The sequence below is a fragment of the Monomorium pharaonis genome, chromosome 6, assembly GCF_013373865.1.
Source record: "Monomorium pharaonis isolate MP-MQ-018 chromosome 6, ASM1337386v2, whole genome shotgun sequence".
Taxonomy (NCBI): Eukaryota; Metazoa; Arthropoda; class Insecta; order Hymenoptera; family Formicidae; genus Monomorium; species Monomorium pharaonis.
The window spans coordinates 27,357,200-27,370,043 of NC_050472.1; the positions used below are offsets into that span (position 1 = coordinate 27,357,200).

A 12,844-nucleotide genomic window follows, 5' to 3' on the forward strand; every position below is an offset into this window, starting at 1 on the left:
ATTGTAAAATTTACGGGTATAGCATGAAACACAACCAAATAAACGTGGACATAGCATAGAAGAGACCCAAAAAGTCATGCACATTACCTACGAGTATTCATAGATATTTGACTACATAGTTCAATTTGCACATTTTGTGCACATAGAAGCGCTGATGAATGAAAACACCTAAAACGACGCGATGACCGCTCTCAGGTTCCTCTATATCAGATTAATTATTAAAAAATATAATTGCATTTATTAGTAAATTGCGTAATTAAAATCATCTAGATTTTCCCAAAAAGATTTAAATACAGGTTTAATATAGATTTAAAAGTGATTAAACCCAGGTGAGAATAAATAAACAATTTATAATAATTACAATACATAATATTCACAAATGCTTCTCATTATGCATCTGAATATGAACAAAAACATTATGTAAATTTAGAATTACTCTTCGTCGTTATAAAGTGATAAGCTGGATTCTGTGTTCTCGGACGATGTTTTGTGATCGAAAACGAAAAGACATTTCGGCTGATATTGCTCCACAGCTTCCAGAAGGCTGTTCGGATAACCGGGCGAATAGTATCTAAAACAATTTGTGATGCGCACGTTTAAGAAATAAAAAGATTTCTAATAATAGGAGAAAAAGATTGTTTATATCTGTTATTCAGTTATCTTATAGAAAATATTTTAAGTTTTATAAGAGAGAAAGAAGAGGAGAGGAAAAAGAAAAGAGAATGGGCTGAACCACAATCAGCACTTTTATTCTTGATTGCACAGCCAATTGAAATGAATAGAATGGAGCTTTATTTCGTTTCCTTTTTCTCTTTCAATGTATATACAATTGAAAAACAAAAAATAGGTACAAGAATATTATCTTTTTTACCGATTGATGTATAAACAGATTAGAATGGATTATCAACATATAAACAAACGAACGATCTATAGACTGCCCGTGCCCACTATAGTAGATGAAATTGTTTGTTGAGCACAAAGAAAGAAATTATTAATTTAGTGTTGATATTGCGCGCGAAAATAATAATTACGAAGATTTATTAACCTTACGTGCGCGTCTCGAGCGCCACGCATATCGTACACTCTTCGGAGTCGGCGATCAGCTGTGATAACATGGCGGGCGTGCTGTTTATCGTTCAGTCGATTTAAATTAAGCACTGAAGATCCAGAAGGTGAATCGCGGGCAGTTATTTGCATACGCTGACAGCGTAAATGATAGTGACGTGTATTAGGCTGAATTTTTAATAGACACGAGAGCGTGTCCTCGTCCACTGTGTAAGTATCTCAATCGCGACGAAAAAAAAGGTTATACAAGCAACTAGTGTTTGTGGTGATTAATTTATTCTATTAATGTTTGCGATGTATCACGAATATCCATCCATTTCTTTCTCAAAGAAATTAAACTCTCATTTCCTAATCCTTGTACGTAAATGTAAGAATAAAACATAACGAATCACTATATACTGCATAGAAAGGTAATTACAAATTAATGACTTGACTGCAGCCTTCAAGAGAAAGATTATAAAAGTTTTGGAGTGAGAATTAGTTAAGAGAATTGTTTCTTGCTATACAAAAGATTTAACAAAAGAGAATCAAAGATAATTTTATAATATTAAAGCAGAGAAATAGAAATAACATAGAAATATCTCAGGGAGCAAATTGCTTGTAGAATAACAAAAGATTGGTAGCAAATCTGTTCAAATATTGCAAGTTTTTTTTTACATAGTGGCTCGATACTATCTGTATTAAATTCATGTTTTGCCAGCAGAGCCTGCCGATACATAGATAGAATTTTCTTTAGAATTTATCCTTAAAGTCTTATAGTAATCACGAAACAACATGGATTTTGAAGAATTTTTAATTGATAATATTTAGTAAAATTTCATTATAATTTAATAAATACATTTTTTACTACATTTTCATAAAATTTACTTATAATTTTAGTAAGATTAAATAAAATTTTACAGTAAATTCTTTAATGTCTATGTTATTCCACAATTACTATGATTTTGAAGTTTTAAGAAAAAAATTATCTTTGTGTAGAATTTGATAGCAGATTCTGGCCAAACCAAAAGGACTTCTAAAGTCAATCCGTTTTACTTTTGATATTCTGTCAGCAATTTGTAGCAGACACTTTCAAAATTGGTTGTAGATATATTTGGCTATCAGGGCTATTTAATATTTTATATTTAACGATGAGAATGTAGAAAAGAAAAGATAACCTGACGATCTCCTCTGGGAAACAGCAATTAATAATTGTTATGTACTTCGAGAGAGTAGTGCCTGGTTCAGCTTCAATTTCTTGTACCTTTTTTAAACCGCCGGATGTTACAAACAATCTTCTCGCTTTTGCGTCGTTCGGCAAAATCTGTGCACGAAGAAATATAACGTTAACAAACTGGGATAGGCAGAGACAGCTGAATTATTTACTAATAAATCGGATTTATACTAAACTGTAATTCCTACAATGAACAAATCGAATTCAGTAAAATAATTTAGTAAAGAGGTCTTCTACTTTGTCGCGATATTTTAGGAGGTTTTCAAAAATTTATTTTACGAAAATAGTAGTAAAACATAGTATTTATACTTTTTATTTAAAGACATGGAAGAAATCACTTTTTACTTTTTATTTATTATTGTTTGACGATTAATTTTTTCTATTTTTTTAAATAAAAATGTATATATATTCTTTTATCTACTTAAAAAAAAATTCTTTAAAACTTCTTGAAAAATTAACGCGAGAAAATAGAAAACCTCCTTATGATAAATGCTCCATACTGTCAGGTACACAGAATCAGAAATGCGATGTAAGAAACTTTATTAGACAGATCGTATCGTATGTTGCAAAGCGCTTAAGAATAAAGCTTCTGAAACCTGACCTGCACCACTATCTGAGAGTGCATTTTAGGCTCTTCTTATGCATTGGTCTATGACTGCGTTTCTAGTAAATGCAAGTCGGTGCAAGTCAGAGCAAGAAGAGCGGCATACTTAAGTTAATGGCTATCTAGAATATATACATATTCCGAATGACTAACTTTATTGCGCGTGCATGTGTGTACGCGAATGCGTGTGTCTATTCATGTCAAATGTATTGCATAAATATAAATTAGGTCATGCAGCTTCCACATGGAATATGTAAATAATACAATAATATCGATGACGATGATGTCGTTTAACACTTTGACGAACGGGCATAGAATAACTTATTGAATGCGCACTGCTTGAAAAGTGTAGCTATGTTTTAGATAGTTACAATCGCATTATTTTTTTTTGTTGCGAATTCTTATTTTAAATTGGGAAGATAAGGTCACTGCACTAATTAATAAACATATAAGAAATTAAAGAATCAATAAAAAAAATAGACGAAAGAAATTAAAGAATTAATAAAAAAAAAATAAAAGCAACTCAATATAATTACATTTGGAAATAAAAATATGATCTTTTAATAGACTTTATACTCTGGGAAAAATAAGTACGGTCACAACCCACTTTGGGGCCCACGATTAAGTAATCAAATTATTTAGATTACTCGTAATCCTAATTTCACATTTATGTTTTCAAATTAACCCTGTATTAACTAAAAATTGAATTTAGTTATTCCATTTACTTTAAAGACTTTTAAGTTATTAATCAAATATTTCAAATATGAGTTCCGTCAATATCAAGTTACAAAGATAATTTTTACTTAAGTATTTCCATAGTAGGATTACGAGCAATTCAAATAATTTGATTACTTAATCGTGGGCCTCAAAGTGGGTTGTGACGGTACTTATTTTTCCTAGAGTATGAAAATTAGATTTAAAAATATCTATATTAATTTGTAATTGATTTCAATATGAATTTTATTATTTTAATGTTTCTTAGTGGCTATTTGACAATTGCAACAATCTTATATTACTTAATGTATATAACATTTTAACTATGCAAATAGTGAAAAATAAATAAATGTTGACGTATTTTAAACGAAACATGATTAACAAAAATACCAAAAAATTACGTTTTAATTATTAGATATTAAGTTTTCATCGTCTCTTGCCTTTTCAATTTGATTCCTTATTTTATATCTGTTCTCATAAATATACGTCAAACGTCGCATTACTCATCGTGTTTATGATCCTAATTCTGACTCGTCAGTTAAAGCAATACTTGTACGCAATTGAATGTCCGCGTATTATATCTATATTGCTATCGGGATAACAATAATTTGCTTGTGTAGTACAGCACATTAGAAGAATGAGTATAATAGATTTTTCATCCTTATTAAAATTCTCTTACAATTTTAAACATTTAAAGTTAGATTTTTTTTTTAAAGGAAAAGGAAAAAGAAAAAATTTAAATATATATACAGAAATATTTTAAATTAAATTAAATTTATTAAAAAATTTAAAAGTAAATAAAAATTAAATTTTTTTCTTAATTTTTAAAAAATTACTATGATAAGAAATGGAAATAGAAATATTAAGTTTTCAATTTAAAATATTAATAATAAAGCTATACAAAATGTAAATCATCAATAATAACCAACTTCTATCTTTATATTAAATTTTCTATTAAAAGAATCGTGAAGCAAATTAATTAAATTATCGTAAAAATATATAAATAAAATTTAATTGATATGACTAGATATACATTTTCATTATTAACACTTTATCTCGTCAAATTTTTTATATTTATGTATATTAAATATGTACTATTTTGCGTATCTGTATATACAGAGTATACATACGTAATGCACGTGGCATTTAATTTTTAATCTAGATGTTTAGGGTCAATAGAATATTTCCTTTTGTGATCTAAGGTTTCTGAATTATGACTATAATAGGAATTCAACATATAAAATTACGTAATAAAAAATACATGGAGAAAAAATAAAAAATAAAGAAAGAAAAAGATGAAGATTCAACAATGACAACGTTTCTTTATTTCACGTTATTACGGCTATATTGACCAGTTTTACGACGCTAACATAGAATTTCGTAAACAACACATATCGTTATTAATAGCATCAATTTTGACGTAGTATTTACTGTAGAGTGCGCATACTCTGTGCAGTTTTGAACGATATAAGAATAATTTATGTCCATATACATATGGGTGTTAGGAAAAAGTGTTCAAGACTTTATAGTTTAAGGATTTATAGTGATCATTGAGAGCAGTATGAAAATATTGAATATAAGTTGAGAAATCTGATCTTGAGATCTTAGAAATGTAAATGAAAAGTTTTTGCATAAATTTATTCGATCTTTTTAGATAAAATAATTTTTATATTTTTAATACATTTTCTAAAAAGCATTATTGTAAGCCCTTATAAAAATGTAATATTAGGCAGTATTAAATTGGTCAGTAATTATGACTTATTTTGAGTATTAAAAGTACTAACAACAATACTAAATAAGTATTAATTAATTACTACAATTTAATACTGTCTAGTATTACATTTTTATAAGGGAGATTTTATATTTTATATCTGTAACATATATTATTCCGATATTATTCTAAAATGTTGCAAAGAACATTTCTTGAATTATTTATTTCTTGAATTATATTTTAATATTTTTATGAAAAATGATAGAAAATATATGTGCGATAATGTGAAAATTTGTTTCATATAAAAAGAAAATCTTGTTTAAATATTTATATATTTAAATTTAAATACATGTTTGATTTGAAGAAATTTAATTAAGGTGAAAAATTTAATCAAATTGACTTTTTTCTCAGTGAAGTAAATTTTGAAGAAAACTTATAAGAGTCAAGAAGAAGTTTATGATATTTTCTCAGAAAATATTTTCTTCATAAAAAGACATAAAAAATTCTTAAAACTATTATGAGAGAATTTGTTTTATCAAGATGTTAATTAGGCATGTTTTATTTTTATTTTGTGAGTATATTTTTATATCACACAGCTTGGATTTTTTTAGCATCTCACACAGACATGAGCTGCGTCTTGATTTTTTTCAGAAATATTTTATGGCACGTTTGCTTGCTTGCGTCTTTCCGTGGTATATTTGTTTAAATTTACATTGCTCGCTCTCTCATCTGTTTACAGTTTGTCACTTGATGTTGGACCGTCAATGAAGTTGCTGTGCCACTGATGTATAGTCGAAGACATTGCGACACGTGCGTTTTCAGTCACATTGCATCACACTTGATAACAAAAATATCAGAATTCGTTTATTGTTATTTTATCCTCGTTGCAGTTTAACAGAGATTACTGGCTCGCTCCGTGAAAACAGCTGACGAACAATTATTAGCTTGCGCTGTTTTTAAAAATTAAATTTGGACTAGGACGTCCTTTTGGACGCGAATGCAGAGAAATGTGCGTTTGAAGAAATTAGAAACGGCGCTTTCGCATATGAATTTTCTCGTGAACACATCGAAAAGCTACACTGCTACAATTGGAACATAATCGACGACTCGATGATTTAAGATTAAAAAACAGTTATGTTTAGTTCACGTTTTAGGAAAAATGTACTGATTTTTTTGTCGTAATCGTTTTGATATCGTGTAATCGCGAGCGTTTCAGTACATAAAGCGCCGACAAGAAAGACGAGATAACCGCCTTAAAATTTCAAGATAAGCGACAGTTTGAGTGACGTAAAAAAGAACGTTTATCATTTGCGTCCCTACAAAAGTTGCATTACACACTAGCATATCTATAAAATCTCTTCTGGGAAGTCTCCTAATCAGTCTTTCCGAAATCACGCGACTATCGAAGACTACCCGCGTTGAAAACCAAATTTGTTGCAAACTATAGTTTAAAATATTTTTTTCAAGTTCTTGAGAAATTAGGTTTTTACATTTTAAACAAATTGCATGATTTATTAATTATACATTTATGCAAATAGTACACTAAAAAGAGAAACGGACGTGTGTGATAAAATAATAGGAAAAAAGGAGAAGTTGAGGGCGGCCAAGATGATAAATAATCAACATTGTGTGATTCTTAATACTGGCGAAACCACTAATTATCATCAACCGGTTTCGGCTAAGCCCTCGGTTGTCTCGGTATCAAGTATTGACTCCGACGTCAGCGACAGGAGAGACGTGCGCGAGGAATTGTACGCCGGAATATTTAGGAGACACAGAAAAACTATATTGGTACTAGGCAGTTTTCTTAAGATGTTAAGGGTGAATAGAAACATGAACAATTACGCTAGCATTAAACCCAATGACGAAACGGACGATTAAATTAAATTGTTGAATAAGTTAAGAAGAATTTATGTTAAAGTGTAATTTGAGTATATATAAAAATTGACTTTATCGATATATTTATCTTTTCTTTTTATATTGCAAACGCAGATACAATTTTTTAATTGTAGAGCCAGAACCAAAAATATAAAAACTTTTGTAAATATGTAAACTTGTATAAATTTTTTTAAGGAGTCGATTAATTGATAATCTCCATATTTGTTTAAAATTTTTAAGAACATTAATTTTGTATGATATTGTTGCAAATCTTTGTTTTTATTTATTTTATAGATAATTATCCCAAAGTTATTCTAGAATAAATTTTTAATATTTAAACTTAAAAATTTATTCTAGAATAATTTTTGGATAATTATCTATAAAATAAATAAAAACAAAGATTTGCAACAATATCATACAAAATATGTAAAAAAATCCGTTGTTTTTTATTATTTTACTTTATTTTTCTGATATGCTACATTTTACGATTTATTTCTAGAAAAATAATTTTTTTATATCACTGATTAATAACAAGATCAATGAAAAAAACTGCCATTCGAAAGATTTAAATAGAGAAAAAATTCTTATATAGGTATATGTATGTATGTATGTATGTATGTATGAATGTATGAAAACATTTTAACTATTGCAAAAATGCAGAAATACGTTTAAAAAAATATTTACTCTGTAATTATAAAATAATTTATTAATCGAAAAATTAATATAATTTTATTGGAATATTTTTTAAAATTCTCGTCATTGGTTTTAACATTATTCGACGATTAAATGCAATACGCAAAATTTTCAGTATATTGTAGAACTTACGTCTTCAGTATTCGTTGATCATAAGAAAATGTAAAATATTAAATAATGGTTTTTGTTTTGCAGAAATATTTGGACAGATTGCATGCTCTGAGCCGGATATACGCTTTAATTGCTTTAAGATTCGAAACACACCAACAAAAGTTTTGGTAATCTGTTAACTTACTGTATTTTTCTGCATTTCGCTGTGCATTATGCAACTGCATTTGAAATTTTATCTTAAATATGTCGTTTCTCACGTGTCTCACGTCAAAACATAATGTTTATATTTATAATATTATGGACATTTAAAAATGAGAGATGCTTTTCATGCTCACATATGTATATTGAGAAAGAATTCTTTTTGTAGAATTTAAGAAAATTTTCTGTTAAAAGTAAGAATTGCTAATATTGTCAGTACAATCCGAAATGCTCTGTCAAATCGGTCAATACCTTAATGTATACCTGTCTGTGTTATTGTTAACGAGCTTAATATTTATTAGAGATACACAACTGAGGGCATATGTAACAGTATAAGATTTGTATAATATGAGCTTAATTACGAATATCAAATTTATGCCTTATCACTTAAAACTTGAACATATTTTCTATTTTTATTGGTTGATTGTCGATTGATCATCAACATCTGTTAACTTAATCGCTCCTCCTTGTTCTATATCTGAATGTTTTTGTACGATTTTTGTCTTTGTATCAGATACTGCCATTAGAGACTAAAGGTAGACGTAAATTAACGAGACTACTCTGGAAAACAATCACGCGTTTAACAATGTCCGAAGGCATACCTAAACAATTTTTTAATGAGTTTCTATTTAATAAGCTAAGCATGTCGCTATACTTAGCCGAACCATTCACTGTCGTAAGACTGAAATATGTGCTCTTTTGGAACATTAAAAAACGTGCCATATCTTAGAAAAAACGATGTTCAAGAGAGAAAGAGGAGAAAAAAGAGAAGTTTTCTTATGTATTTACGGATTTTTGAAATTGCTGAATAATTCTGAGCATACATGACGTGGAGTATATCTATGCATGTACGTTATGCGATTGCAATTATATTCTGTATCTAAGCCAGACACATATTTAATCGAATCGAAAAGAATGTTTTGCTTTTGAAATAAAACGGACGATGGGAAGTAAATCAGTTGCGAATATTAATCTAATTGTAGGATATAAAGTTATTTGAGCAATTGCGCAGTTAAGTATACGTATACATGTGCGTATGTGTATGTATATGTACGTGCACTGATAATTTTTATGTATACATGAGATAATAACGTTAGAAATATTCTTTTCGAAATTAACCGAAAGATGTATGTACTTGGAACTTCTGTATCTTACGGTATAATAGCTCTCGCGAACCGAAAAGAAAAAAAAGATACATTTGCGTCCCTTATGCGCAGTTGCTTGTGACCAATTTTTAAGTAGAGCAAAAATTTGTACGTTAGTAGCGTTCGTCATATCGTTTGCATATACTTAAATATCGTGAAACATAAATATCTACTAATTCACGAAACAAGATTTTCATTAAACAAGGGAGGAAGAGGAGAAGCGAGGTTTATATTTTACATTCGATCAAGAATCTATGTAATTTTTGTAATGAACAATTGTTCTAATAATGCCCTAAATAATGCGTTGTTGTATTGGGAGAAAAAAAATTTGTATTAGATATCACTTTGTACAACGTATCATTAGAACGTATGTAAGATCACACTCAATAAAGTATTCATATTATGTTTAATAAATTCTTGGATACGCTTCTTTTTGCCACGTTACACTGAGAAAACGAAAATTTAAATATTTTATATGTTTAAGTTTAATATAAATACTTGAAAGAATTTATATTAAGTTGAACAACGTAGTCAACAACTTTTTTTCTTAGTGTATTGTGGAATATTTACGATTGGTGTTCTTGCGTTGATTATAGGAATTTTACCTTACTAAACTGTCCCAATACATATTTCAGGATATTAGGTGGCACGTCGTGCAACAGGGATTCAAGAGCCTCGATATACATGCATTTCTGTAGAACTTGTTTTAATGCCGTATAACATTTCGCTTTGAGATCCTCAGAACTTTTCGGATCGTTATGCAGCTAAAACGAAATTGTAATTGTACAATTAGAAACTTTAACTAATCCCGGTAGAAAAGAAAAGCTGATTGAACAAATCTGAATACCTCTAATAACTTAGACAATAGGTTTGCAACCGCAACCGCTTTTGCATGTTCAGGCGTGTGCTTGCCAATTTGCCCAATAACCCAGACGGTCACCGCGCGAATATGATCTTCCGTTTCCTCTTGCAATACAACCGCTAATTGCACGATACCCTGACACGAAGTAATTAGTCTGGCGCGTTATATAAAGTGCGAAAGTCGTCTGTTATTTCTTATACAACATAAAATACAATATAACATTTCAGCAATATTAGAAACATTGTACACCTGCTCCAATATTGCTGAAATATTTTGCATGGGTTTTATTTGATACATACTTTGGACTCTATTACAGCCACTGCCAGTTGCTCGGAATAACCAGCGATGTAACCGAGTGCCATAATCGCCGGTAATCTAGTCGCCGACTTTGAGGTATTAATTAATTCGATAAGCGCAGCAATACCTCCAGCGTTCACTATGAGCTCCGCTAACTGAAAATTTTTTAATTGCATTACAAGTTGATGAAAAGAATCTCGGCTCAGAAATCGTCGCGCCATTTACCTCAAACGTATGTTTGCAAATCTCTCTAATTAAAATCGCTGCGACTCTACCGACATTCTCATCTGGATGTGCCATATGTACCAAAACGTCTGGAACGATCTCTGCCTCAACTACGGCTTCCGCTAAATCTGCAGAATGCTTAGCTATGCTACTCAGAGCTAATAACGCTTGACGCTGCAGAAAACATTATAATTATATTCGATTGATTAATCTTTCGCGAATTTTTAATATATTGCGTCAAATTACTTTCGCCTTGGAATCGAGATTGGCAAGAGTTTTCGCGAGGAAGAAGATTGCCCCAGCATCAATTACTGCCTGCGCAAGTTCGATACTGTGTTTACTTATATCGCTGATCGCCGACGCACTAATTTGTTTAATATACAATTCAGGTTCTTGCAGACACAATACGAGAAGAGGTACCGCAGCTGGCAAGGATAAAACAACAACAAAATACTTAAACAAATTTACTTTTTCATTGCAGCAGAAACTCCTGGAAAAATTCTCATATATATATTCTCCAATTTCTTAAATATGAATTGAGATACTCTTTAGAAGGAACCTGAAATTTAAGTATTTTTTTCAAAAATGTATCTCACATTTAAATAACGTTTTCATATTGTGTAAACATTTAAAAAAAAATACTTAAATTTGAGATTTCTTCTGATGAGTATGTCAATTCATATTAAAAAATTGAAGAATTTTTCTAAAAAGTTTTAAAATTATATTAAAAATTTGGTAAAATACTAAAATTTATATAAAAATTGTCAAAAATTATGTAGGTACATTTCTTAAAGAAAATGTTTATAAAAAACATTAGACCATAATCTTACTGGCATCTACTACTGTTTGAGCTAAATTCTTATTATGTCTCGCAATATATCCTAGTGCCCAAGCAGCTGCTTCCTTCACCCCAGGATCAAAATCTTCCAGACATCCGATTATAGCCTGCAGACCATCGTTGTGCACCACTATCAATGCTAGTTCCGATGAATGTTTAGCTATCGCTCGTAAAACAAATAGCGCCGCTTTCTTATAAAATTTCTACAACAATGTATTTTTCTTAATAGTAAATTTTTAATTAAAAAAATATCTTCATATAACAATACATATATAAAAAAAATACAATTGCAAATTATGCCAAGCATGATGATTTGAGGCTTATTTTATTCTCTTACATTTAAGGAGCGCGTACATTTTGTTTGTCTATGTACTTCAGTAAGTGTGACAATACGTCCTTTCTAATAATAGCGTGTGCTAGTTTAGAATTATGATTCGCCAGCTTGCCCAAAGCGATTGCTGCCATGTGTTGTATGGACGGTACAGCATCCGCTAATAAAGGACGTAAAAGATCTATTGCACCTGCTGCTTCCAGACAGTTAATGTTGTTTGGTTTTGAGGATAAATCTGCAACGGATTGCACAAAGAGCAATCGCGCCTTCTGATACTGATCAAACACTGCAAATAGAACGATAAGAAATGTTATTAGTTAATAAGATATGACATATCTCATACATAATCTTAGTAGCAAAAAACATTGATTCAATATTGGTTCAGCATTGGGCCAATATTGAATCAATCGATTTTTCATATTGAACATTAATTGCATTTTAATTTAGAGCCAATATTTTATAACCAATATTGACGTTACATTGGGAAACATTCGGAAAACATTGGCCAATGCATTTCCAATATGATCAATATTTAACCAATATTAGCCAATATACTGCCAATGTATTTTGCTACTAGGGAAGTGTATATATAATAATATATGTACTTATTAATACTTAATAATAATTAATAATGTTTAAAAATTTTTTTTTTCATAGAAAATTATAATACCTATGTATTTTATTAATATTTAATTAAATGTAATAATAATAGATATACATGTACCTTGTAAGATTGAGCGTGCCGTCATATTAATTTAACAAAAAATATTACATATGTTGCACTAAACATCAACCATCGTTGCCATCCAACTTACTATATTATATCGCGCAACTTTTGACAGCTTTTAATGAAGCCGTCATCTGTTTGGAAATGAAAAACTATATAGCGTTTTTAAAGTTATAGGGCAAACAAAAAAATTTAACAAGCAGGTTTAAAGGGAACGATGCATTAAAAAATT

General features: G+C 29.7%; 2 protein-coding genes across 3 annotated transcripts; one reads left to right on the plus strand and one right to left on the minus strand.

The window, feature by feature from the left end:
• Positions 1-330: 330 nt before the first annotated feature.
• LOC105834379 (sperm-associated antigen 6) lies at positions 331-12,837 on the minus strand. The gene is made up of 10 exons (XM_012676819.3): positions 12,610-12,837; positions 11,909-12,171; positions 11,547-11,757; positions 10,963-11,141; positions 10,717-10,890; positions 10,494-10,646; positions 10,180-10,329; positions 9,938-10,096; positions 2,223-2,368; positions 331-571 (listed from the first exon to the last, which is right to left on the minus strand). Exons 1-10 carry the CDS (start codon positions 12,632-12,634, stop codon positions 433-435), a joined length of 1,599 nt encoding a protein of 532 aa, XP_012532273.1. The 5' UTR covers positions 12,635-12,837; the 3' UTR covers positions 331-432.
• On the plus strand, positions 602-9,746 carry LOC105834380. Of its 2 annotated transcripts, none has more exons than XM_036288231.1 (4): positions 602-1,275; positions 6,047-6,117; positions 6,198-7,128; positions 8,074-9,746. In XM_036288231.1, exons 3-4 carry the CDS (start codon positions 6,916-6,918, stop codon positions 8,158-8,160), a joined length of 300 nt encoding a protein of 99 aa, XP_036144124.1. In that variant the 5' UTR covers positions 602-1,275; positions 6,047-6,117; positions 6,198-6,915; the 3' UTR covers positions 8,161-9,746. The 2 variants fall into 2 exon arrangements, 1 of the variants encoding a protein (XP_036144124.1); XR_004963653.1 differs by having other exon boundaries at positions 611-1,275; positions 6,198-7,098.
• Positions 12,838-12,844: the final 7 nt, after the last annotated feature.